The sequence below is a fragment of the Falco cherrug genome, chromosome 9 (genome assembly GCF_023634085.1).
Source record: "Falco cherrug isolate bFalChe1 chromosome 9, bFalChe1.pri, whole genome shotgun sequence".
In the NCBI taxonomy this organism is placed as follows: Eukaryota; Metazoa; Chordata; class Aves; order Falconiformes; family Falconidae; genus Falco; species Falco cherrug.
Window position 1 is genome coordinate 37,532,177 of NC_073705.1, and position 26,336 is coordinate 37,558,512.

Below are 26,336 nucleotides of genomic sequence, written 5' to 3' on the forward strand. Positions count from 1 at the left end.
CAAAAGTCACAAGATGATTATTAAAGTCTGAAAATGGGTACGAACATGCAATTTTCACTCTTACTGTCAGGTGCACACAATACTGAGAAGGTTTCTGGCTTGGATATTCACAAATTCAGAAAACCCTCTGAAAATTGCTTTGATATCTGAAATTGGTGACAGAGGAGTTTTAGCTGCTTTGGTTCAGAAAGGTCAAGGGGACCCTGGAGTGATTAATCACTCCATTTTCTGCACTGTGTAACCATGATGAACCTTTCCAGTAGATGGGGAAGGCTTTTATTATCCTCTTTCATGAGCAGGTGATGCAGCAGGCATGGGAGAGGTTTTATTTTGTTATTTTCATCTTTTTTTCTAATTTGAATTGAAATGAGGATGTGATAATTATCATAAACAGTGGCAGAAAATGAATGGGATGTAACTCTGATGAGTGGTTTTATTCTTCAGAGAGCTGAAAATTGGCCTGGGCTCTCCCAAATTACTGGAAGTGTTCGATTTGAGTTCTGCTTAATCTTCTCTCAGGGTGCATCTTCCCGACTTTGGATTGCAAACTTCAGATAATTAATCTTCGTGAATATTTTTGTCATCTTGCTTATATGTGTATTCATCAGTTTACATACACCCTGCTGGGCATTGCGGATTAGATGGAGAGCTCTGTACCTTAATTCTGTAAATGCTGGGGTTTCTTCTCCGCTTTTCAAGGCAGAAAAAACATTTTGTGACGGTATGAGAGATTGAATTTACTAGTATAAATAATATTTCTTTCTGTCTTTCTCCAAAATGCTCTCCTAGCTATTGCGCTTGCCTTCTTACAAATGCAGCTACAACTTATCTCCTGTAAAATCTTTGTACGAGCAATTTTAAACGAGTTTTGGATTTATTTGGGAATATCCCAGTTAATTATGGGAACAATATTTTTTCCTCCCATTTGTGAACTAGTTAAAAGATGTTATTAAAAGTAGTAACAGTTTTATGAACACAAATTTACATGGGGAATCATGAGCAAAATGTTTGCGGGCTAATAGTGCAAAAATCTGTGCTGGGGTGGGTATTTCAGACTCTTGGGAGTTGCTGGGAACTGTTCTCCTACTGACCTTGCTGGAAGGAGGTTTTCTGCTCTGATCCCATGTATTTGTTGTCTTTCATGATCAAAATACAAAGTACTAAATGTACAAAGCCAAAAAAAATTTTCCTTCCATTGGTGTTATTCAGACAGTGCATTTTACTTTCTAATCCTCAGTCAAACAGGAAACCCAGGAAGTACTTACTTTTACACTCTTAAGAGCATTATTATTTTTTTAAAATACCTTTTTTTTTCTCTTTCAGACCTGGGCCTGGATCAGTTTATAGTGAAACGCTATGATGGGAAGGTGAGAACATTAGGCTATTAAGTATATATTGTTTAATGGCTTTTTTACCTAGAGTTCCTTAGTTATTACCTGCATGTGGGTGTAAGTTAAATGAAGTATTCAAAATACTCACTTCTGAGCTTTTTGTTGTTGGTAGCATTGAAGTGCTTTTTCTGTAATGACAGAAAGATATTTTTTTTAAGGAGTCTTATTTTAATGTTTGTGGTCAAAATATTACCTCTTCTTATCTCTTGGTATGTCAGGAAACTATAGGTTACAATCATGTTTCCTTGCTGCTTTTTTATGACTGTATGAAACCCCCACGTTACACCATTTCAAGGGAAGCTTGTTTGACCTTTCCCTTCCCGATTCATCTCCAGATTCCTAAAGGAAGGAGCCGCTCTTTTGTTTTTATCTGCATCCTGAGCATGTATTCCCCGCCCCCCCCCCCCCCCCTCCAACAGCCTTACTCCGTTCCCCTTTAGAACCCTAGGTCCTTCCTACAGTGGTACACAGCTGTTCTGGATGTTTGTGCTGTCACAATACATGTTGGTAAAATGTTGAGCACGCTCTGATCTAGTTTTGTCTGCCTGTGTAAGTGGAGCCATGTAGCATCCTACCTGTTATTATGGAAATCAGAGACCCAATTAACCACTGTAAATCCCAGTGGTATGGAGGAGTACAGGAAAGGCACCTCTGACCCTAGGACTAGCAGCTCATATTGACTCCCTGATGCAGATAACTGCAGGTTAGTTTTCCATCATATCGTCATGGGCACATAACGGTTCTCCAGCTTTTAGCAATGTTTTCATTTCATCTGCATAATCTGAAAATAAAGCTTCTGTTTTCCCAAGGTGAAGTCAGCATCTTATCCCTTCATTGCTGAGTGAGGTACCTGACACAGTATCAGGCATTTCCAGAAAGCCTCGATGCTGAAAAAAAAAATCATTTAAGGCTTTATATAAACACAGCGTGGCCTGAACACGTGCATTTTCCTGTCTTGTTTTGTGTTCCGTAGGGAAGGGTAAATGCCAAAGGTGATCAAATACCCGGGGTTACTGTTGTCAGTGCTGTACAAGTGTTCTGGTTACCCAGACAGCAGAGCAAGATTTTGCTTGAAAACAGATAATTGGAAGGTAGTATTCTGAACAGTTAGTTTTGATGCATAAAACTACAAAGCATGCTGTGAACACTTGTTTTCTTCTCCCCCTGCCACAAACTTTATGTCTGTTTTCATGATTGAACAAAAAAACCCCAAACCCCCAAAATACAAACAGACAAAAAGTACATACATTCTTTGCAAAATATTAAATGTTTCTTGTTGTGGTTTATGACAGCCTGTTTTGCATCCACTCACTTTTATCATTTTTTCTTGTCAAGCTATTGCACTCATCCCTTAGGCTTTACATAAACAAGGTTTGTTTGTAGGGAAGTAATGCTAAATCCCACGCTATTTTTGCTAATCGTTCCTCTGTTCCTGAGCACTCTGCAGTCGGTTCCTATCACATTTTATAAAAGATACAAAGGCAGTCCCTTTGCTGAACTCAACTTTCTGTTCCTCTGCTCCTCAGCACCGAGGGCTTGAATTGCAACACATTTGAATGTGATGGACACAGGGGTGTTGAAAATCCACGGTTGGTGTTTGAGGTACTTGGCTGTGCACATCATCCATGCTCTTAGGATCTTGCCATTCAGCAAGGCTGATTCTGTGCTGGCTGAAGGGTGGAGAACAGATAGCCTTTGCCTTATGCACTAACCACCTTTCACTCTGATCTGTAACAGAGTGAAATTGCTTTTTATGTAACTTACAGATGTCAGTGCTGCACTTGGATCTCTGTGCGCTGTGGTTTGGATAGTCTGAAGGTGAGGCAGCAGATTTAGGGTATTGCAGTGGACTTTCCATTATTGTTCTCTTCTCCTGGGACCTATTTTTTCCACAGTCTAATAACACCCTAGAAGCAGTTTGCTCTCTTGAAAATGAAGATATAGAGGTTCTTGTTTGCTTGGCTGTCTGCTTAAAGATACCTTGGGACTGGCTAAATCTGGCTGTGGCTATTAGGGTAGCGATAATGTTCAGGTGAGAGGATAATTTGAGGAGGGTATAAAGTAAGTTGGCCTTGGCTCTCCCTTGGTAATGAAAGAAGCTGAGAGTAGCTTGATCTGTCTGATAGCATCTTGTTCTCATTTTATTGCTTGCTCTGTGTTTCAGTTTAAAAAACAACACTGTCTTTTCTCAGTCAAGCACCAGCTGAGGTGCTGCAGAGCTAACCTTACTCATTTGAGTTTCACTTGCATAGTAGCACCCAAGGGATAAAACCCTCTTGCATCTTTTTCTCCTTGCCTATTTACAACTACATATTCTTCTTGGTTTATCAAAGCATCCTCTACCTGGAGATGACTTTCTGGTGCTTTACCTTTGTGCATTGGTGGAGCTGATGAGCTTTCAAGCAGAAGAGTAAGAGGTCCATCAGTCCCTTAAGCATCCTTAGGAATGTCACGCAGGTAATGGGACTTGTGGTACAGGCATGCACTCAAAAAGTAATAGGCCTGTTCAGTGGAAAATTCCTCTTCATGTTTAAAGTGAAAGGAGTTTATGAGTGGTCAGACTCAAGCAAGCTGTGGTACTGAAAAGTACTGACAATCTGCAGGCTAAATCTTGGCTGAAGAGTAGAAAATGGAATTAGTTTTAGTTCCAAGCAAAGACGTATACCCATGGTTGCATGCAAGTAATAATTTCAAAAGCGATTAAGTTAAAAGAATAGAACCAGCAGTGCAGTCAGTTGCATTTTAATTACGTATTACAAGACAATGTTTAGTACCAGTGTGAATTTTGAGCATGTATGTTTGAGATTTAAATGCTACAGCATTAGTAAGGAGATGTATGAGCTGCTCTTTTCACAGAATCAATTTTATTTACATAAAACTACCATCAAAACAACTAATTGGCTGTCGTGCAGTGATTGAGACTGGTCTTGCCAAAGGGTTTTGTGATGTGCCTCTGTTGTAATTGCATTGGGTTTCTGAAGCATCTTGCTGTGCATGTGATTGAATGCTATAGTGAGAAGACAATACCTGCTTTTTTTTTCCCTCTTCCTGCCCCTTCTCCTTCCTAGTGATAATTTATAGTTGATGGAGAGGGAGGTAAATGTTACTGCCTTATTAATGGAAACAATGCTTCTGTAATTTGAGCCTAAATGCTTTTTCTTCCTGATGCGAGACCAAAAACCCTAGAGACATTCATCCAGCAAAAACTCATGGTCAGATCTGTTTGCCAGCATGAACTCATACTTTTCTTTGACCTGCTGCTGGGCTGAGTGTGTAAGGGGCAACTGTCCCTAGTTCCATTTTTGTCTTGAGTGTGGTGGTTTCTCCCCCAGGGAAGCAAGCATAGGGGAGAAAAAGCATAGATTACTATTCATTCAGAGTAGAATTAATCAGGCTGCAGACATTTCAAGGTCTTCATACTGAGCCTGAACAAATGGCTGATGTGAGAATAGACACAATCTAATGTGTAGCTTGTGGTGCTGTAGCATGAAGGTGTCCAGAGCACTATGTTCATCTGTTCTGTTTCCACTGTGTCTCTTTCTTCCTCTTGCATTTTGACAGTGGGAAAGCAAATGCTTTAACCCATCTGTAGGAGAAACACCTCCTGTTGTCCCTTCTCTTGTTCTACCTTGTTGAAAAATATATCTCTGGTTGGGAGGAGTGAAGTCCTATTTAATTTAAGATGTTCCCCTGCTACATAATGTTTGTTAGGCCTTAAGCAAGGGTGCTTTTGAGGGTGACATGGAGATGTTCTTTGCACATTTGATTTTCAAATGGAGGCATTGTGCTGTTTCATCACTCACTACTTGCATCTTGCTTAGCAAGAGGATAGTAATGAATAAGCTGTCACAAAGTAGAAGTATATGTCTTAGCACAGGTAACATGGTGTAAGCTTCATTAATGCTACATAAGTTGTAATACAGATTTTGTTTAAAATTTCTTTTTTCATGCCTTCTGTTTCTTGATTATTTTTTTTTTGCTTATGCATTAATTATTGACAAGCTTAATTTCCCAAAGAAAAAAAGAAATTATGCTGTTAATGGTGTTCCTCTGAAGCATAATCTGCATATCTACCCTGTTGAGACCAAAACTACGCCCTGTCACCTGGGTCCTTTGGTGCACCAGGGCAGCTGCCAGGCAGTCCACAGCTGAGCTTTCAGCAGTAGAGCTTGGTGGAAAGGTGTGAGCAGAGGCAGAAAATGGATGTGGTGGGTGCACAGCATGTGCAGTTGGGTGCTCACACTGAAGGTAAGATGTAGTGCTTTTAAGAGACCTCTAGCCTATTTAGGAAAAAAAAAAAACCAACCACCTGAGATGGCTTATTAGTTTAATACAGAATACACTTCACTTGCTGGTTTTGTTCTCTTGTGGGGAAAATTTCTTGCTGCTGCTTAATATGAACAAAAGCCTTTGAGCTACCAGCAACAGCTTACCCTCCTGCTACCCTTGCTGCAGTAAGTAATTATAGAGGCTTTCAATGCCCTCTAATTAAATTTATGAATTACGTATTTCCTGCCAGCATTTACATTTACATCTCTAGATGTTTGGGGATGCTGTAGAGTAATGCAGGGTAATAGCAAAATGAAGGAAAAGGAAAATACTTCAGATGGTTTCTGTAAGGGCCAGTAAAACATCTGAAATTTGTTTCCACTGGATAATGCTGGCTTGTATCATGGACCAATACAATGATTATCTTAAATTACACTTATCTGCCATGGCTGTGTAACTGGAGGTCTGTGTCCGTTAAAGAAGAGTTGCTGGGAGTCAGCTCAGGAGGAAGATTTAAAGAGCATCTTGGGAGCAGAGGAGCCTAAAAACATGTACTCAGGAAGGATTCCTATGGAAAAGGGTGGAAGTAGATCCTTTTCTGGTGGATTGAAGGATCTTGCTGCCAGGCTTGAAGGAAGGGGAAAAAGGAGCCTCTATTTATTAGCCTGAATTTGTGGGGTCCTTTTGCTTTGTGTATGAGCTAAGGCTGGAGTGTGAGACTTCCACCAGAGTGGCATGAGCTGCTGTAGACCCAAACTTGAAGCAAATGAAACAAGCTCAAAGTCCTGCCATCATTCAGGAGCCAAACATTGCATTAGAGCTCTGCGCTCCTGTGATGTCTGAAGTGCCTCTGAAACCTTCATTCAAAAGGATGCAACTCTAAATGATACCTTAACAAAAGCAAGCTGTTGCAATTCAGTAAATAGCATTGTAAACTGCATGTGCAGTGAATTTTCTGAGCTGTTAACAGAGGGGGATAGTTACTACTTTCTCTAGCTTAGATCCAATGAAAACAGGTGAGGAGTCCTTTAAATACAACTGCATGAGGTCTTGCCAGTGTCTGTTGTAAGAATGGTCGAAATAAATGGGTCCCCAGTGCCAGCAGCTGGAGCTGTTGAGTCTAGGTTATAACTTGCTTGAAGATACCTTGAAGCATTCAGCTATCCCAGTCCATAATCTGTATAAAACGTCATTGTCCAATTTCAGATTTCCAGATTTTAAATTCCTTCACCTTCTGATCTCAGCGCAGGCAGCATTTACATAGTAACCAGGAGACGTCTTCTTACATAGATAATAACCTTACACACGTTTATATGAAAGTTCCTCTACCATTCCCAAAAGTGTCATAATGAACTGGTGGGAGATAATTCTTGCCTGTGACCCTTTGTGGAAACAAACAGAGACAGTTTATTGCAGTTAATCAGAAAATCTGATCTGAACTGACACCTTTTTTCTTTTCTTGATTTCCTTTGCTGACGGCACTGTCCGTGTTTGTGAGTTTTTGCTTGCTGTCTTTTTCCTCCCAGCCAAACTTGGCCCTCCCATTGCTTTGGTTAGCAGTTTTGAGTTACTTTTGTGTTCCTCACTCCTTTTCCCTGTTCACTGGGACCTGTGTGGACACTGAACTGCAAATTCTTCCCCTGACTTGTTTTTAATGAAAAAAAAAAAATCATAAAAAAATACTTAATTGCTTCTAACATGGGAAAATGCATGGTGCGCAAACATCCCTATGGACACCTGGGTTGCTTTACATCCATGTACAGAACATGTTTCATCCTTTCCTAACTCCCCTACCAGCAGTTCGTGGTGTATTTCAGTTTTGACAGAAGTCTGCTTGCTATTATCTTTTTGTACTGCTAATTCTGTTGCTCGTTTTCACAGGGCTCGTTTGGCAGACACTACTAAAATGCTCTGGTTGCTGTATGTCATCTTTTATTCTGGTTTCTAGGTATCCAGCAGGTGTTTCTTCCAGCTACTAATGTCACTGATACTTGTGACTTTATTCTAATTATGGTTTGGGTTTTTTTGTAACCAAGCATTCCCTCATTTTCTTCCCTTTTCTAACCCTCTCCCCTTCCACCAGGATTTCTGGCAGGTACAAAGCAGACAGCATGTGCTTTGATTAGTTTGTGCTTCAGACCTCATACTATGCACTTTTCATGTAAAAGGGACAGTGTATGCTCACCTCTTCTCCCTGCTCCTTTAATAAATAATGCTTGTATCTGGCTTGTTAAGAGTACTGTCCTCAGGGTAACTATTAATACATAGCTTTATTATCGGGGACATCTTTGAGCAAAGCTTGAATGTTTATCTCCCTGTCCTCTGATTTTCATGATGCCTTTTGAGGCTTCTGACTTACTCTGCAGCTTGGTGAGACTGGGATAGAGCTGGATCTGTTGTAAATGGCATTTTCTGCTCAAGGCCAAAAAAGTTAGTTTTACTGACTTTGATGAAAAAGGACAGGTGTCTCTCTGGCCAAATGCTGTGAGGAAGCATCATGTATATGAATGTGTGTAAGTTTGGGGAAGGTAATTCTTGCAAACTTTCTTGAATTCTTCAAGTATTAAATAATATTTTAGGAAGAAGATATTTAGATGCTAGAGTTCATAAGAGGGTTTCTAGGAAAAACAACTAGAAAGCAGAGAGACGTTCATTCAGTAAGAGGGAAATGTACTCTGAACATGTTCAGTTTGCACTGTAGCTTTGTGACCTTAATGAAATCCACAGGGGAAGTTAGCAAAAAATAAGCAACTTGGTGACAAAGTGCCCTTAGTGGGTATATGCAGTCTTTTTAACAAAGAAGTGGTTTGTGGGATCATTTTTGGCTTTAATTTCTTTGATAGTTTTGCTGGCATTAGATTAATGCTTAATACTTAAGGGATACAAAACTGAGCTCTGAAAACTCTGTCCTTGGGTAATGTGGAGTTGGTAGGGAGAAGGGAGGAGGGAAGGAGAACGGATTGAGCAAGGTGGGAAGAAACGTTTTAGGAGATGCTTGACCTCACTGGTTGCAAAAGGATGGGAGATCTGGATGGGAGAAGCGGGGGAAGAAGAAAGGCGGAGTGGAAGAGAATGGCAAGATTTTTAGTTGTATCATAATTTGGTTCCTTAAACTATTTGCAGTCGTGATGACAATCTCTAATTACATGATTACATGTGTTTTTTCCCCAAACGCCTTTCTCATTTGGTGGTTGATTAGTACCGAATGTATATCCCCAACCTCATCATCTGAGCCCATGTTTAATACTTGATTTCTATACAGAATCATTATTTTCCTCGTGTACTCTTACACTGGATTTTTTTTATCTGAGAAGACGAGCAGACTGTGTTATCAACACAATGAGTTCATCTTGGTAATGCAGGCTGAGACAAGGGAAAGCAGTATCCCAACTTCCGTCTGGAGACCTAAACAGCCATTTAAATTCAAAGTTGTCAAAAGTCAACTCATTTTAGAAGCATGATTTAGGACATCAAGGACCTAATTTTAATCCTCCTACATCAAATTTCCATGACTAATGCCACTGTGGTCCTACAGATTGTGATTTCATTACCCTGCGGAGGACTGAAACAGTGCAGTGGAGGGGAGCAGAAGTGTAGGCTGTCCCTTTTCTGAGGCATTTCCTATTTGCTTTTCCAGCAGGGGTTTCTCCCTCGCATGAGTGGGTCTGCTGCCTGTGAAGGGTCGGGAAAGTCTGTGTCCTTTTTTTTCTTAGCCATACAGAATGCTGGCCTTGCGTTTCAGGTGCCATTTGTTTTAAAGGTGATGAATATTTACAGCCTTGCTGGAAGGAAGGAATGCAAGTTTCTCTTTCCAGTCTCAGGAGACCACCTGTAGTAGTAATTGCTGCCTAATTTTTGATTCTCTGTACGTGTCCAAATTTCAGGGGTAGAGAGTGTGCAGAATAATTTCATCTATATCCAGCTCTGTATTTTTGCCCCCCTGCGTGTATATACAGATAAAATAATCCCCAAATCAAAGGTTTTAAAAAAACTCTTTATTAAAATACACTCTTGAAAGGTTATAAGCTGCAGTATTTATCTGCCAACAGTAAATTTTAAGCATTTTCCTATGCTAACATTCACCCAGCATGATTTGCCATGCAGAATCTGTTTGCATTTGCCTGTGTTAGTATGTAGACTTCATAGCAAATTATCTAGAGCCGCTAGGAATGATACTGTGAACATTTCCAGTGCAAAAAGAGGTTTATGAGTTTCAGAAAGTCCTTGTTCTGTTTCCATCACAACCTTAAACACTCTATTCTTATTTAGTGATATATAAAAAGTGACAGAAAAAATCCCAGGCGGTGTGTCTCAAATGACCTATTTTGCATCCGCATTCTAAAGCTAGCTTTAAAAACTTTTCAATCCCTCAGTTCTCTCCCAAGTCCTTTTATTGTCCTTGTTTCATATCACAGAGGGACCTCCCCCACCTCTTTTTCCCTAAAGGGCTTTTGAATGTCTGAGCTGAAAGGCTCAATTTTTAAATCTGATTCTGAAAGCTTTTTTATTTCTTTATTTCAATTTTCTTAATTTAGGTAGTGAGGTGCCAACATGAGTTGTCTTGAAATCTCTAAATAAATGGCTTTGGTTCTTCAAAGTTTATATCCTAAAAAAATGAGCAAAATTAAAAATCTCCCTCATTTCAGAGCCTCCAGTTCAGCATTTTTGATGCAGGCAGAGATCAAAGCATTAATATTCTTAGTTACCATAACAGGCTGCATTGCCTGCAGTTTTCGCTGGCATTTTTAAGGGGTTTTTTTTTTCCCTTATCTGTCTTGTGTGATAGACTAACACAGAGCATCTGCTGCAAACACATAGACGTAGTCAGTGAGAGTCTCTTAAGTATTTCCCCAGATTTTAAACAGTTCTGCTTGGGAAGGAGCTGTAGTAGTCCATGCCAGCATGATGATGTCCTGCAGGCTTTGGTGGACCAGGCAAATAGGAGCCACGTCAATGCTTATTTAAATGTTGCGTAGCACTAATAAGATGGCAGATGCTAACTAATTTTTTTTAAGATGTTGAACAATACGCACAGTAGGTGCTAAAGAGTGTTTAAAATGCATTAATTAAATGGATTGTCCAATAAATTTTAAGAAAAAAATAGTTTTCTCATCCTTAGAAGGATTCCCAGTAGTTTCTTATTTATAGGAATGCTGTTTACTGATTTAAGCCCAAGGTATCAAGCCATGTACGAGCAGGGCTAATAGCACATCATGTCTAGGCATGCTGCTTAATGTTACATGCACAAGTACTAATGTGAGGTTCCTTTCCTCTTCTTAGAGAGATTTCCTTTATAAAGAGGCACATATCCCAAAATTGTAATAATAGGGAAAGTCTTTACGTTATGAAGCCAGAAAACACAGCAACAAGGAAAGAAATTGTCCACGAGGCCAACTTGTAACAGATTTTTTTGGAAACTCTTAATGTGGAAAAGAGAGTGTTTCTTTTTAACAATGAACTTACAGCATTTTAACTTCTTCTCCTGTATGCCTGCAGCTAACCACGTAATAAATACATTAATAGGTGTCTTTTCAATGTTTTGCACAACTGAAGGTGGTCAGTTGGGACTGAAAGAGAATTGCTTTGCAGCAAGGTGACTTCACTGAAATGTTCATGGGTTTGTATTTGCTTACACAATATTGGTAACCTTAACGCATTTCTTTTTAAGTGGAACAAACTGAGTAACTGAGTATGATGACATTTGTCAGTAAAAGATGGTTATGCTTCACCTAAAATTCCGTACTAATTTACAAAATTACTTTCTGGTTCTGGAGAAATACTCATTATATTGCATGCACTTTGATATTTATTTTATTGTCATTTTGGCAGGCATAAGTCACTGTTGAGTGGTCACATAAGGCTGATAAATTCCTGAAGCCTTGGTTCATTTAAGTACAAAGGTGATACTGAATCATAAACAAGTTACGTGTGTTTTCTCCTTCAGATTGAAACGCAAACTTGTCAGCTCTTAAGTGACTTACCAAGAATGTGTTCTTCCTGAAGTGGCAAACTAAATGCTACTTATTAAGCAGTTTCTGAAATACAGAAGGAAGTGGAGCTGCAAGGATTTAGCTGATAAAGCTTTTCTAAATCTGCATTAGGAATGCAGAGCAGACCCCAGCACTGCACCTTGCACCTGTCTCTGTACAGAAGACATCCCTTAATTTGCAAAAATACATCTTTTTTCAGATTTGCATAATTACATATTAACACATTTCACTCTTCATTCAGCCCTGGGAAAACATTTTTAAAATCCAAAATAAAAGTATTATTTGGCAAGGAATGGAAGGAATCAGTGGGGGGTTTTCCCCAAAAAACGTTTACCTGGGAGCTGTACAGTGTACTTGGCACAAGGGAGGCTCCAGCAGTAGATCAGTTTGGGGGTAGAATATGTGATGTTTGTGATATATCTTTGGGTGCTTTGCTTGCTTGCAGTCAGCCCGTAACACGAGTCTGTGGAGTTGCCTGCATATGGCATGCAACTGGGTTTCCTACAGCACGTGGGTCTGGGGGAGGTTGGTCACTGTTACTGATATGTTCAGCCCCTGTTCTGGTCCTGTTCGTTGGGCTTGAAGCCTGAGTTGGAAAGGGCAAACCAAGCTTGTATTTTGAAATGCAATTACGTTATTTTTTTTTACCTATTGTTGATGTCTGGTATTGTAAGATAATCTGCCTGAATGCCTGTAAAACGTTTTTATTCCACTGGGACTGGACTGGTGGCTTTTCACAGAACTTACACAGCCATGCTTGTGCTGAAATGGTATATTTGAATTTTTTTTTCTTTTTACATATTAATTTGGATGTTTGCTTGTTTGTCTGCTTGTTTAATATGAATCTACTGCTTGATTTAAAAATACATGATAATTGTAAACTGTTCACCATGGCTTGCTCACTTGTGAATGCTCAGTTTTTAATGTTTTTTTGGGTGTGCTGAATGATCTTAACAAATTATCTGGTTTGGGGAATGGATTTGACATAGAAAAAAATCTTCAATGAAAGAAAATAGTCTGTTTTAACTGAGCACTTTGAGAATTAACTTGTGTTCAGATACAAAAGGGTGTGAAATGTGAAAGTTGTATGAAATTGTGGGAATAACTGATTTGTCAAGATGACACATGTCTCTAAAAGAGGATGAAGGCTTGGAAAAGGATCTTTCCCTACATTTTCTGATCCTATGCATTACCCTTCTGGCTAGAAGGGATGATAGAGTATGGTAGAGAAGAGATGATAGACAGTAGGATGTGGAAAAGAAGCTCGAGGACTATGGACAGTGGTTTTAGATGTTAGTGAGAACTGACCTTGGATTTCTCCACCTTGAACTTGGAGGATCACAGCAGTCCATGTTGTGCTTTGTAAAGTAGGTAGATTGGTTTGGGGTTGCTTCTTTCTCCGCCCCCTGGGGATTAATTCTGTAAATACAATGTTTAATGGTGGGAAACAACCCCTGATGAGGGTGCTTTCAGCCTTTCCTGTAGTAGGGTGAGCTTCTCACGTACTTTGTGGAAAGCAATCAAACATGCAGCTTCTCAGTGAGCCAGAAGAAAATAAATGGGAGGATAATTAATTTTTCTAAACGATTGTCCTAGCACTGGGAGCCTGGAAATCTTATCAGTCAGGTCAGTTGTTTCTCCTGTTATAAGATCAGTGGGAGAAATTCCCTTTCCCAGTAGCTGCAGGCAGCCTGAACACCATAGTTAGTGTATGTTCCCCTTCCCCAGGTTTCTGACAAGTATATGCTTGTTTAAAATAAATACATTTTTTTACTTTGTTTGCTCCAAGTAAGGTGCAAATGAGTAAATGCTTCTCCCTCCCATCTGTCTACACCTTTGTGTTTCAGAGAGCAACTAACTTAATACCTCTTTTTATTGTTACTCTATGGATGTGGTTTTCAGCTTATGAGGAATATTTTTAGCTGTTTTGATGCTGACTGTGAATTTTAAGTGCAGAAGAGAAATGCAGAAAAACTAATAAACCAACCTCTGGAACTTTTTCATGGGATCCTTTGAGCGAGTGAAGTAGGATGCTAATAGCTAGTTTATCATAAAAGCCGCTGAAGACAGGCAATGGGAGTGATAGCAGTGATAAATCACACGAGCAGGTGAGATGCTGGCAACACCACCAGCATCAATCGCAGAAAACTGTCTCCGTAAATCCTCCCTTCATTTTAAAGGAAAATGAGACATTGTTTATTTGTCCTTAACGTAAGCATCAGTGTAATTTTGCTTTGGATCTACCTCAATGGGAAGGGAAGCAAAAACATTTTTTTCAGTAAATGATCCTTCAACCTGGTATCCTGTAAGCATAAACAGCAATTATCTTGCATGAAATGAATGCCATTAGCATGTTGTCTGCTGTTAGTGATTTGCCTTTTATTAAATTCTTGATACTCTCCAGATGGAAAAGGTTAGAGCTACTGGGAAGGGGGTTATTTGATCAATAGAGCTGAACTTTTTTCCCCTGGAAACTGTATTTTTGGTGATCTATATGATTATTTTTGTCTCTTTTCTTGTGGTTTCTGAGCCAGATACGGGTTAAATTTTCATCTAAATTATTAGCTGAGCTCATCCCCACTCTGCAGTCACATACAATGGTGAGTTCTCTCAAAAAAAACCCCAAAAAAGAAAAAACCCCAAAACAAAAAACCTGAGGTGGATGAGAGACATCAGCTGCAGACAGTGGGTCTGACCCGGAAAGGCTACATGCTAACTCTTGCTGGGATGTCTACTTAGGCTTCTTAGCGGTGCCCAATCAAAGCAACGACCTGGTTGCTCCGAAACTTTCTTGCTCTTTGCCAGTCTAACCAATCAACTTGATGTTATGTTTTGCCTGCTTATTTTATTGTTGGTTAACCAGTTTTCTTTCCTTTATCTTGTATATGATGGGATCTCCGCTAGACAGAGGTAACAGTGGGGGACAGTTGTGTAGCTGGACCCTGGTGTGGTGGTGTTTGTTGGTGGTTTTTCCTAAAACCGTTCCTAAATTCAGCCTTGCTTTTCACCATGCTTCTGTGCTTGCATGATATGGTTTCTGTGAAATAACCTCATCCACACCTACTCTCCTATATATTAATTTCATTTTTCTTTTGTGTGTGTGTGTGTGCGCCGCCTCCTGCCGTGTTCTTAAAATGGGTCACTGGTGTGGATTTCCTAACAGTTCTATGGATCCTTTCCAGTCTTTGAAGGTTCTGCAGATCAAAGGGACTTGGATTTTTAGATTAGTAAAAGATAGGAGCTGATAAAACACATGTAGTATTTTCTATTAAAACAAGATGTTGAAAAAGAACTGGAGCAAGAGAGAGACACGGACTGAGATTGGTATTGGTCCCAGTCCTCCTAGTGAGCTTACTAAACACACTCCTGAATTGTGTTCTTTTTTTAGCTACCTGTTTTTAATAACTTTGATCGTACTTTATATTAATGTGAAATACCAATAGCCAAGAAAACTACAGCAAAGTATAACTAAAATAATATATATTACAATAACTGTAGGTATTAGTGAAATATAATAACTTCTTTTTGAATCCTGTATTAAAAGATCTGATTCATAACACTGTCTCTCAAAGATTCAGACTATTTTAAGCATAAGGGACACAGTTTTATTTACCTGTATTTCAGCTAGGCTAAACCAACTAATTAATACTGCACAATTCCTTATCTCTCATTTGAGATGGGGAAGCACCGATCTTTGCAGAGAATTTCTGGCAGATTTGAAGGCTGGAAAAGGTCTACTGAATATGAATGGAGATAGTAGGGGTGTGTGTGTATGTGGAACGGCTTGTTGGTGATAAGGATGCAAAGAAAGCCTTCCATTTCTCTATTTAATTGATTGCTTTATTTTCTCTTTCTGGGGTGTGCATCGGATGAATAAATAGAAATTATCCCAGGAGCGAGAGAAGTTTGCTGATGAGGACAGCATATTTTATGCACTTGGAGAATGTGGACTCATTTCTTTTTCTGACTACATCTTCCTCACAACGGTCCTTTCCAGTAAGTACAGTGGGGTTTTTTTCTCTGCAGTTACTGCTTTTTTTAAGTTTTGAAGGTTTACAAGCAATGATGTTGCTATTGTTGTCTACATACGTTTCCCTAAAAGGAATTCTTGATTGCTTGAAACTGGAGCTGAATGACTAATTGCTATTGCTTCAGCTGGTTTAGACTTAGCTTTGAGTGGTTCAGAAAGATAAGCAGATCGATGACTTCTGAAGATTTGTTTGTCATTTTAGAATGTCGCACATTTTTTTTTAAATGAGTCATTTGACCTGCTGTTCAAAACTGTAAATGGAGATGTGTGTATACGATATTTCTTGTGTTTGGAGGAATATTGCTTTCCAGCTCTTCACTGGTTACAAGACTATGCAAACTCTCTTTTCCCGCTGTATTTTCACTTGGGTATATTCAGGCTTGTGCCTGATGTAATCCAATAAAGAGAGAAGTTAAGCTGTAACATTTCAACAAATATCACGAGATACTTTCTGTCTTTTCACGCTGCTGCACTTGACTTGCATTTTTGGTATTTCTGTGTTTTGCAAATCTGTTCCAGCAAAGTCTTCTGCACTTGAAGTGCTGGCACATCAAAGTTTCCTTTGTTGGCAAGAAACAGTGAAACTGAAGCCTTTGGTAAAGTCAAATGGCATTTCTAGACTTTCTTAATGGGGAAAGCAAGTTCAAAACCTTGTTTGCAGAGCTTCTCTAGCCACTTGGAAGGTGCTGCATCACCAACAGGAAAGTCAACAGACATTCCAGTTATTTTTCAGCCCCATTAGAAAATATTGGTTAGTGGGGAGTATGCCATTGTCCAAATGAAGTTGAGGTATTTTATTTTCAGACTTCTCCCTCCACCCCGAGGGGAAAAAAAAAAAAAGAGCGAGAGAGAGTTTGGCCATTTAATCTTGCAAGTATCCATTTCACAATGACCTGATTACAGGAATTAAAAAGCTGGATGCTTCCCAGTTTACTACAGATTGCTGTTGTTGCCTGCCCTGTGCTGTCTGGGGAGTCAGCTGGGTAATTCACTGATGTTTTATAAAAGCAATGGGCACTTTATTTTCCCCTGTGTTCTTGCATGCTGTAACATAGACAAATGAAAGAGGCAGCTCTTCATTTACTGAGGATACGTTACTGGGGAGAAGCAACATTCAAGGTCTTGTTTGTTGTCAAGTGGGCATGGACTGGGGGAAACCATGTTAAGTGACCTTCATGTCACAAAAAGAAATACTGGGAGGTAAAGCTTGAGAGTTCAAGCCAGGGAATTTGTTTTATGATTTTAATCTGCTTTTTTTGTTTGAATGAGTCTCAGAACTGACTCTTAAGACTTTAATTATGCTGAAATTACCTAAGGTATTTTCACTTGTGTGATGAGGGCTTTTCATCTGAGTCTCCACAGATGACAATGAACTCTCAAACCTGTTGTATCACATTACTGAATGTGGCTTAGAAAACACTCATGACCTTGGTTTCATGGCTGTGCTGGTGGTGAACAACCTCCTAATCAAGTATGCAAGGTGCAAAATTAATATGCTTCCATAGGCAGCAGAAAGAGAAATTGTTTTTGCTTTGGTTTAATGTATTTCTTGTGAGAATAAAAGGGACCACTTTGTGTCGGAGTAGCAGCCAGCCTTGTTTTTGAGGGCTATGCGGAAGGGACAGGTTTTTAAACATGTTCACAATTACTGGGGAATCAAACTAACAAGAGGAGACAGAATTGGGTGGTGTGTGCTCTGAGGAACAATGTGAAAGGTGGGCAAGGCAGGAACTTTCAAAAAGGGGAAAAAAAAAAAAAAAAAGACAAAAAAAGTGTTCCGTGACTTTTAAGCTGAATTTTAGGTATTTGGGGAGTTTGCAGAATGGTTACTGAAGATGGAGGAATGTCTCTGGAGCTACTGTCAAACGGTGATTCCCCAGAGGAAGAGTTTTGGTTTCATTTTTAAAGCATTTGCTTTTATGCAAATAAAACCTCCCAAACAAACCTTGTCCTGTGGCTAGGTAGAAAATTCACTGTTTCGCCATGCTGGTTTACTTTCCTGTTGGTAAGCACTACCTCGCAGGAATCCAGTAGTTCCTGATTGTATTTTTTTTTTCCCTGGGAAATAAATAGAATGAGGAAACTACTTGTTAATTGTGACAGTTCGATATTGGTTTTCTCACTGTGTTGTTTTAATAACCCAAGCATTAAGAAGGTATCTGGACAAGAGTGAGCTGTAGACTACATCAAATAGCTCAGAGCCACTAAATACTGAGAAAAGAAGGTGGTGGTCTGTGCAGTAAAGCAGGGTAGTTGGAAGGTGGAGTGTGAGATCGGGTCTGGGGGTGGGAGGCAGGAGGGAGAGATGATCCTCTGCTGTGCTCAGAAGTGATGGGGAGAGATCAATTGTGGTCTGGTCTGGCTTATTGAACTCGAAACTGATCAATGATAACCTCTGAAAGCAAGAAACCCAAAGGGGTTTGTGTTATTATTGTGTTTTTTGGGAGGATCATGCTCAGCAAGTCTGCTGAGATGGTTCATACCCATCTCCCTGGACCTACCAAAAGCACTGCTGGGCTTTGAGAGTGCTTCCCAAAGCTTTTCATTTAATTTGTCTTTGCAGCTTCAGCTGAGCTCACTTCAATTCTATTTTCTGAAATGGGAATCATGTGGCAGCTGCAAGGGAGGGAGATGAGGAGAGAGGGCTGAAGGCTTCATCTGTGTGTTGCTTGCAGAGAGCTGTTTGCGTATTGCACAGAAAATGAAGTCTGTCACCATATTTTATTTACGAGTGATTTCTCGCTCTAGCACTGTCTGTTCTTATCGGTTGCTGTGTTTTTGTGAAAATATATTTTTAAAACTGCTAATAAAATAGCATTTAACTGCTTCAGGAAGTCAGTCTTCTATTAAAGGCAATGAGAGCTGAATGGCCTTGAGGATACCCCATCACTTCTATTGCTCCAGCCACTCCTGTTTTGGGGCAGAGGTGGAAAGATGAGCAAAATACAGGATAAGCAAACCACTGATGTGATTTCCCCTGGGTCCTTCAAATGTCACAGGAAAGCAAAGACATCGCTTCCCTGACCAAAGAGGTTTTTGCTTTTCAACTTGCAGAACAGGTGGAGGAAGTAAAGAAAGAGCTTTTCCATCATCAGTGACTGCAATTTCAGAGCAAACGTGGTCTGTTGTCCAGGCGCACTAATGCCTGCTTGATTAACAGGTACTGAAGGGAGCTGGGCATTAAAAGAATAAGTTGGTGTTGTTCCTGTAATTGGACTGTCACTGTGTCTTGATGTGCCCTCCTGGAACGGAGTTAAATAGCATTGGCTCAAGCCAAAGTAATTACTCTCTTCCCAGGGCTCTCGCAGCAAACCAGCAGCTCCTTCTCCCTCTCCTGTGGGCTCGTTCTAGAGCACTGCATGCTGCTGTCCCTTAGGGTACTGGCCTGCAAGAGGCCTCTTGCCTAGGGTAGATTCACTGGGTTTTTTTCCTTTCCTCTGTGTAGGAAGTAAATCCCAAGCCATCTAGGTCTGGCAGTTGTTTACTGGCCAGATATTGAGTGGTGTGTGGGTCATGCAATAGAGGCAGTATGGCATGCTCTCCTGCACTGGTGGCACGATCTCCAGGGTGTGTTTGCGCTGTGGCTGTTTTGAATATGTATTGCTGGCTGACATGAGTGTCTTCAGCCTCCTTCAACCGGAGCTTGACCTCTCCAGTTCAAAAACCAACATTAGGGAATGGGGTGCTCTACCAGCCTCTCCGCCTGCAGTCTTCCCTTGGTCTTTCTGTGTTCATCTCTTCATCCCTTGTATTTACATGGTGGGATGGGCTGATGGATCTCCACCAGTCTCCTCTATCAGAGGACAGTAAATTTGCAGTGGGGAAGGACTAGTCTGTGTGCAGCACTTGTTAGCCTGATTGAGAAATTCCAGAAATTTACTTGCCATTCTATAGAATTAGGAAATAGAGTAATTTTGTGTGGCTGATAGCAGTATCCCAGAACCTGTAGGTGTTTGGGGTGTGGGTGTCCTCTTTCTCCAGGGGTTCCCTGTAGAGCACAGATTCTAATGGCCTTCATCTGGAGCTGGCACTTCCACAGCTTGTTTCAGAGTCCTTATTTCAGGGAAGCATTTTTTCAAATGAGTAGCCAGAAGTTTCACTTCCTCTAAGTAACATCACCAAAAAATCACTCTACTTCGTCAAAGAAATTCTCAACTGCATCTGAAGGGAGGAATGTTTATTCTCCAAAAGTGTGTTAAAACCAGTTTTCCTAAAATGCAATATCTCTGCTTGAGGTGGATGCTCTACAGACACTTAATTTTTGTGTGCAACCACATACTGAATGAGTTGCAATAGGAGTCAGAGGGAAAGACGTGTTGGGAGGTGTCTCTTCAAGTGTGGAATATTGTGTTTGGGGGAAACAGAAGATCAAATGTGAGCACAAAAATAGCAAAATTGGCATTTCTCATCAGCGAGCATTTATTGCCTTTCAGAATGCATTGCTTCTGGTGGCAATAAATGGCAATAAAGAGCAGTTGAGTGCTGCAAATTGGTCCATTGGATAATTGAAAATAGTTTAAAAATACATAATTGGCTTAAAGATGCCTAATCAATCCATCTAATCTCTCAGAGATTCCCTGGGGCTTTATACTGATGGATTGAGTGGTTTTTTTCAGTGGTCAGTGCTGCTGCTTATCATCTGTTTGTCTGGTGGAGGTTGGTCATCTTCGTAACGCTACTGTGTGTGGCTTTTGCTTTTTTTATTGCCTTTCTGTTCCCAAATACTTGATTTGAACAAATGAGTTGAGAAAAATGTTAATTGCCCTTTGCACCAACTCCCAGATTAGCTGAAAAAGGAACTTGGTGTGTAAAGCTGGTGGGGAACCATGGATCTACAGAATGATTTCAACATGATCTAGATTTCAAGGTATAGTTACATATATCTCAAAGCTAGGAATAGGTAACTGATGAATTGGTATCCGGTAGCATGTTTTCATTTATATTAATGATTTTGAGGAATCATTAGGAAGTCATTGTATTCTCTTGAACATCTAAAGACTAGAAATAAAGCTAGAAAAGAAACTGCAGTTGCCCTGACCAGTTCCTTATTCGTTGTCCAAGGGAAATTAGTTGCAATATAAACTCTTGATTCTTGATAATGTTAAAAAGGATGGCGAGGAGATAGGTCACAAAATCAAAGAAGCTGGAAATGCAGCAGAGCACTTGGGGAAATTACAGAAATGAGTTTCCTTTGTGAAGACAGGCATTGCGCTGTATTAAAAGCAAACAGTCATTTAAATGGTTTTGATAATCATTGCAGGAGGAATCTTGCATTCATTTTGAGGCATCTTAATTAAGCAGACAATGGAGAAATTTAGAAAAGCTGCAGTGGAGAATGGTAAAACTGGAGAGCAGAATAAAAGAGGGAGGACAAAAAGGCTAAGCTTAGCTAGGCAAACTGGTGTCTGTGGCTTTTATGATCTGCAAGTTTCTGTAAGGTGTATGTACAAGAGGACGAAGAGAAATGGAGGTTGTACAGGCTGATGTAACCACAAGTAATGGGGCAGGGTGGGCAAGGGGGGGTTAGCTGCCGTCGGGATGACTCTTCCCCAATAAATCCTGGTCAGAAGCATCACACCCAAGAGGAGAGGCAGAAATCATCTCACTTGAGACTAGTAAATTCAGACTGCCCAGATATCAGGGACATAAATCTTAATGAACATTTCTTCCTGAGCAGGAGCGGGATGAGCTAATTGTCTTCAGTGCCCTCTGGTTGCCCTGGCTCAGGTTCATGTTTGGATTTAAGTGTTGTTACAAGTATGTGGAATTAGATATGCAGATCACAGGAAGAAACAGCCTATGTTGCTTATTGGCAAACTGAATTACTTCATTTCTTTAGCTAATTAAAAGCTACTTTCCTTCCCTGTCCTTAGAAAATACTGACCCTGCAAATTTTTGATGCTGAACTGTTAATTTTAATTTTGCAAGTGATGTTCTCCTCTGAGGCTTTGATAAATTGCTCTTGAAAATGTGTATTTAGAGAAGGAAAAGGAAGGAAATGGCCTTTGTGAGGGGTAAGTTAAGTATCTTGCTTTCTCTGTTCACCCTGTGTCTGTGTGAATGCGACATGGTATTACCTGTTTTCTTAAAAGGAAAAAACCCAACCCAAACACCATTTTTTAACAAGGAGTAACAAATTTTCAAATCTCAGCATATACATCATTATACCCTGGCAGAGAAAACGGGTGAGGAAAGATGTGTAAATTGTTCTTTTTCTAGCATCTTGTAACTAGATTAGAGTTTTGTATAGTCCTCCTTTTCCTCATAGAGGAAGGGACTCTTTCCATGCCGTGCTAGATTTGGGGCCTAACAAGAAATTGTGTCCAGGCTTTTGATTCATGTCCAGCCTATACTTGCAATTAAAGCGAATGAAGTTGGATGTGTTATTTAAACATTAAGAGGGTAGTTGGAAGATACTTAATATTGTTGCTCTTCAAGGAAATGGGGAGTTAATCACTGGAAATGATGGATGGATACAGAGGAGGTTTTTGGTATAAATCCCTTTAATTAGATTGCATCCTTGGAGAGCTTATGGAGTCGATGTTGGGGACAGCCAGTCCCCCCGATGACAGCTCAGCTAATGCTGAATTAATGAGAGATGGCAGGCAAAGGTCTCCTCATCCCAGCAGCCAGGACAGCAGAGCTGGGTGGAGGCATGGCTTCTGCTGCAGGGCTGTGTATGGAAGAGAAGATAACCCACCGCGTGCTGCTGGCGATTGCCATGGTTCTGTAGGAGGCATCACTTAGGCACGAGGTGTTTGGAACTTAAAGCCCAAATAATTGGCACAAGGAAATTGGAAATCCAGGGATGATAACGGCAGGACTGTATGTGCTGTATATATCAAGTGGCTAGCGACAGGCCGTTCCTGCCATTGAGCTTAATGTTAAACAGCTGTTTAAGGCATGAAGTGATTGGAAAAAGTGATCTCATGAATGTTTGCTGAATCTTTTAGTGATAAAGTGCTACAGTTTATTACAGCGAAGGGAAAACATGATGTAAAAGTCTCCTAGTCTTAAATTGAAGCTGTAACTAATGTACAAAATCCAGTTCAGTTAATTTCATATTAATTTCTTTTTGTCTGAGTGATTCCTCTGTCTCCCCACTCCTGTCTGGGAGGTGCCTTAACACAGGAGGGTGGTTGCAGAAACTCATTACTTTTTGTAATGAGCATCCGCAAGAAATATTGATAGTTGATTGCAATAGGTGAAGTTGAAGGGGGATGAGCCTCGCCAGTGATCTACATCCTGCTGCCAGATTTCTTTTGGGGGGGAGCCATCTCCAGAACAAAAAAAGGGGCTAAGTTTTAACTGATCATTTAAAATTACAACCTAAGCACTCGTCGTAGTCTAGAGCACTCCCTAGAAACCCCAGCAAACACCAAAATTCCTGTAGGTGGTATGTATTTGAAAGTAGCAGAGCAAGATAAATTCTCATATATTAACTTAATTTGGAAAAATACTGTGGTACTATGTTGTAACTTTAAATGGTGATGGGTTACAGAGTCCAAAATGAAAACGTACTGAAATTCCTTGGTGGGATGCAGGGAAAAGAGCGTGGTTGGGCTGTGATGGGTGGCTGTGAAGTGATGCTTTTGCAGAGTTCTAAATAAACCATGACAACATAGACTAAATGCAATGAAAAATAAGGTACCATGTTGTCTCAAGTGCATCTCAGCCTGGTGAGTTTCAGCTTGTGTGTTATCTCAATGTCATAACTGGACTGAGAGAGAGTTGGTAATGATTTGTTTAAATTTGTGCAGTGAGACAAGAGTTGAGTGTGGAATAGAATTACCCAAAGTTCAGGTCTGCTCCTCACCCACCAACTGCTTCACAAAGCGTGGAGAGTGCTCTGCAGCACCAGAGGAACGTCCTCTGGCCAAATTGGTATCATACTGTATGGAGCAGGCTTGAGCTCTTGCTGCAACATAATTTTCTGTTGATTGTCATTAGAAATATCAGATGGTGTCTTTCTTTCATGCTTTTTCCACCTGTAAATGGAATAAATTTTGTTCAAGGAACAGCTTTTCCTTCCAACCTCCTTGTCAAGACCTTTGGTAAAAGGATCACTATGGAGCTTGTAACTAGGGGTTCCCAAGAGCTGCATTTTCTTAGTAAAATGGCAAGATTTATGGAAAATTGCTTTTGATTAAAGTAACTTTGAACTTGCGCCTTTTTAATTGAGCTCTTGTGTCTTCGTTAACTGGTCTTTGTTTCTTATTGTGGTTTTTCTCCTGCAGCTCCCCAGAGGAATTTCGAAATTGCCTTTAAGATGTTTGATCTGAATGGTGATGGTGAGGTGGACATGGAAGAGTTTGAGCAGGCAAGTTGAATGACCGGTTGACTTCTTGATGCTATAGCATCTTAGCCAGAAGTGCAGCACTCCTCTCTGACGTTACTGTGTGTTTTATATTTGTGGTTAGTGCTGGTTTACATCTGAAAAGTAAACCAGCTCTATGCTCTTCTGTGCTCTGCTGTGTTGCCTCAGTGCCTGCTTTTTTTTTTTTTTTTTTTTTAAACTGGATGTTTCAAGACATAATTTTTCATTTAGCCAGGACAATTTTAAGTATAAACTCTTGATTTCCTGTTACTTTGCCACCAAGGTATCTTTACAATATGTCATCTCCAAGGTAAAGAATTTTTTTCATTCTAGTGATGCTGTAGGATTTTCATCCCACTTTCTTTCACAGCTTGTACTGCATTCCTTAATTTTGTTTGTCTTCAGAGAATAACAAGAGTGAGTCCATTTCAAAGAAGAATTTAGCCACTTCAGTGTAGTCTAAAAACATGTTTATTGAGAATATATTTTCATCAGTTTATTTCCCCTAGTTCTTACAAGGTTTCATCCACAGGGAGTTTGATGCAGGCTTTTTAATGAGCTTAGTCTGCATTATCTGATACCGGTGAGGTCCTTCTGTAAGCTATGGTTTGTGATTGTGTTAGAGTGAGAATAGATTGAAGACTCAAGCTGTCAATGGGAAAGAGATCTGACCTCCCCAGGCATAAGTGTATGGTTTTCTATGGTTTTCTTGCATATATAGAAACAGCCTTAAGGCTATGGAAACTTACAAACATTCTGAAGTTGCCGTATATTAGGAAATCTCCATGCATGTTCTACTCATGAAAGGAAAAGTAAATGCGGGAACAGGCCAGTTGGTTCAGGAGTCACCATCTCTGTTGTCAAAGAACAAGGTAGGGGAGATACACCACTGATCTAGCTAATATTCATGTGGCATTTCTGAAACCCCGTATCCCTCAAAGCTGTGTGTTTAGTGGGCAAGTGGAAGCTGCTGCTTCTGGGCAAAGGAAACAAGACTCTGGTTTAAGAAATAACCTGCCCTTGTGGGTTTTTTTTTATGCTGGAGGACATCCGTATTTGTAAAAGGTGAAAAGCTGTGTACTGATGTCCGAGAACAAAGCAGACCTCAATAATCTAGTTACAAATTCTTGCTCATCAGCTGATTGAATGACTAGTTAACTTCAGAAGAGTCTCTGAGAGGTCGTGCTTGGGGCACTTGCTATAAATGGGAAGAACTAGTGGCAAAGCAGGTCTGATAAATTAATTTCCCCCTTCTAATCTTTTGCTGTCATCCTCCTTAAATTATTACCTGTGGGTATGATGTCATTATTTTGAGTTTGCTCCAGAGCTGTGTAATATATCTGGTTAACTGCACATTTTTAAGATGCAAACTTTGGACTCCGTAAGGAGAATGGAGTATGTTTATCTCCAATGTGATAGCCCTTCATGTGACAGCTTGTAATGTAAATCCAGGAGTTTGTTCATTTTCCTTTGAGTACACATTTGAATACACAGCTATGTCCAAGTTATTGTGCTGTTCGGCACTGCCTTCGGAGAAAATACTGATTTAGCTATGAAAAATTCTGGGTTTCCTATTTTCCCACTAAAAATATACTGTTCTTCCTTCTGTTTGCATAGTGCATGAATATAGCACTCCACTGCAGCAATCTGATAATATTTAACAATTCAAAAGGTATTTTATAGTAGTTACTGATGTTCTAGAGTGAAATCAATTAGGAGATAAATGAATTTAAGAAAAGTGGAGAACAGTTAACTGCCCACTGAAAATGCAGTGACACCAAGGTATTAACACAGGTGTCATGTTTGGCTTTTTTATTAGCCATGTAAAGTAAGAATGAATGTTTATTGAGGCTGAATGTTTCAGAAGCACTATGAAGGTGAAAGTACAAAGTGGAAATAGATGTTCTTAAATCATCCAGAAGGAAAGGGAAGTTATGTGCATTAAGTCATATAAAAATTCTTAGGAAGGGGAATGTATTTTTGTTAAGTTTGTTACATGTGTCACTACCTCTATATAAAGGAATAAAATTTCTGGTTAGCATCTGAATATTTTGATGAGGACTGATCTTCCAGAGCTTTCAAGTCAGAGGATGAAGGAGCTGTTTTGGAAAGTGAGAAGCAGCTGACAATATTTTTGCAGATATCGCTGTAATGGATTTGCTGCAGTTCCCAAACGGGATTAAAGCAAACACATAGCTTCAGCAAGAAGCACATATATAACATTATACATGTATATAACACACACAGTAATTCATATGATAAATACTTTTCTTCACTCCTTATGGAAATGCCTCAATAAGAGCATGAAGGATGACAGAGTTTGCAGATCTGTCCCATAA

The 26,336-nt window shown here is 39.9% G+C and overlaps 1 protein-coding gene across 6 annotated transcripts in view; it reads left to right on the forward strand.

Annotated features, from left to right (window-relative positions):
• Positions 1 to 26,336, forward strand: part of MICU1 (mitochondrial calcium uptake 1) — a 105,781-nt gene that overhangs the window by 40,123 nt on the left and 39,322 nt on the right. For 4 of the 6 annotated variants that reach the window (XM_055719640.1, XM_055719642.1, XM_055719641.1 and 1 more), the window contains 4 exons: positions 1,324 to 1,367; positions 14,185 to 14,250; positions 15,532 to 15,646; positions 23,918 to 24,000. In XM_055719640.1, the coding sequence (XP_055575615.1) occupies positions 1,324 to 1,367; positions 14,185 to 14,250; positions 15,532 to 15,646; positions 23,918 to 24,000 (308 nt within the window). The remainder of the gene's footprint in view (positions 1 to 1,323; positions 1,368 to 14,184; positions 14,251 to 15,531; positions 15,647 to 23,917; positions 24,001 to 26,336) is intronic. The other 2 variants (XM_055719643.1, XM_055719644.1) reach the window with 1 other exon arrangement.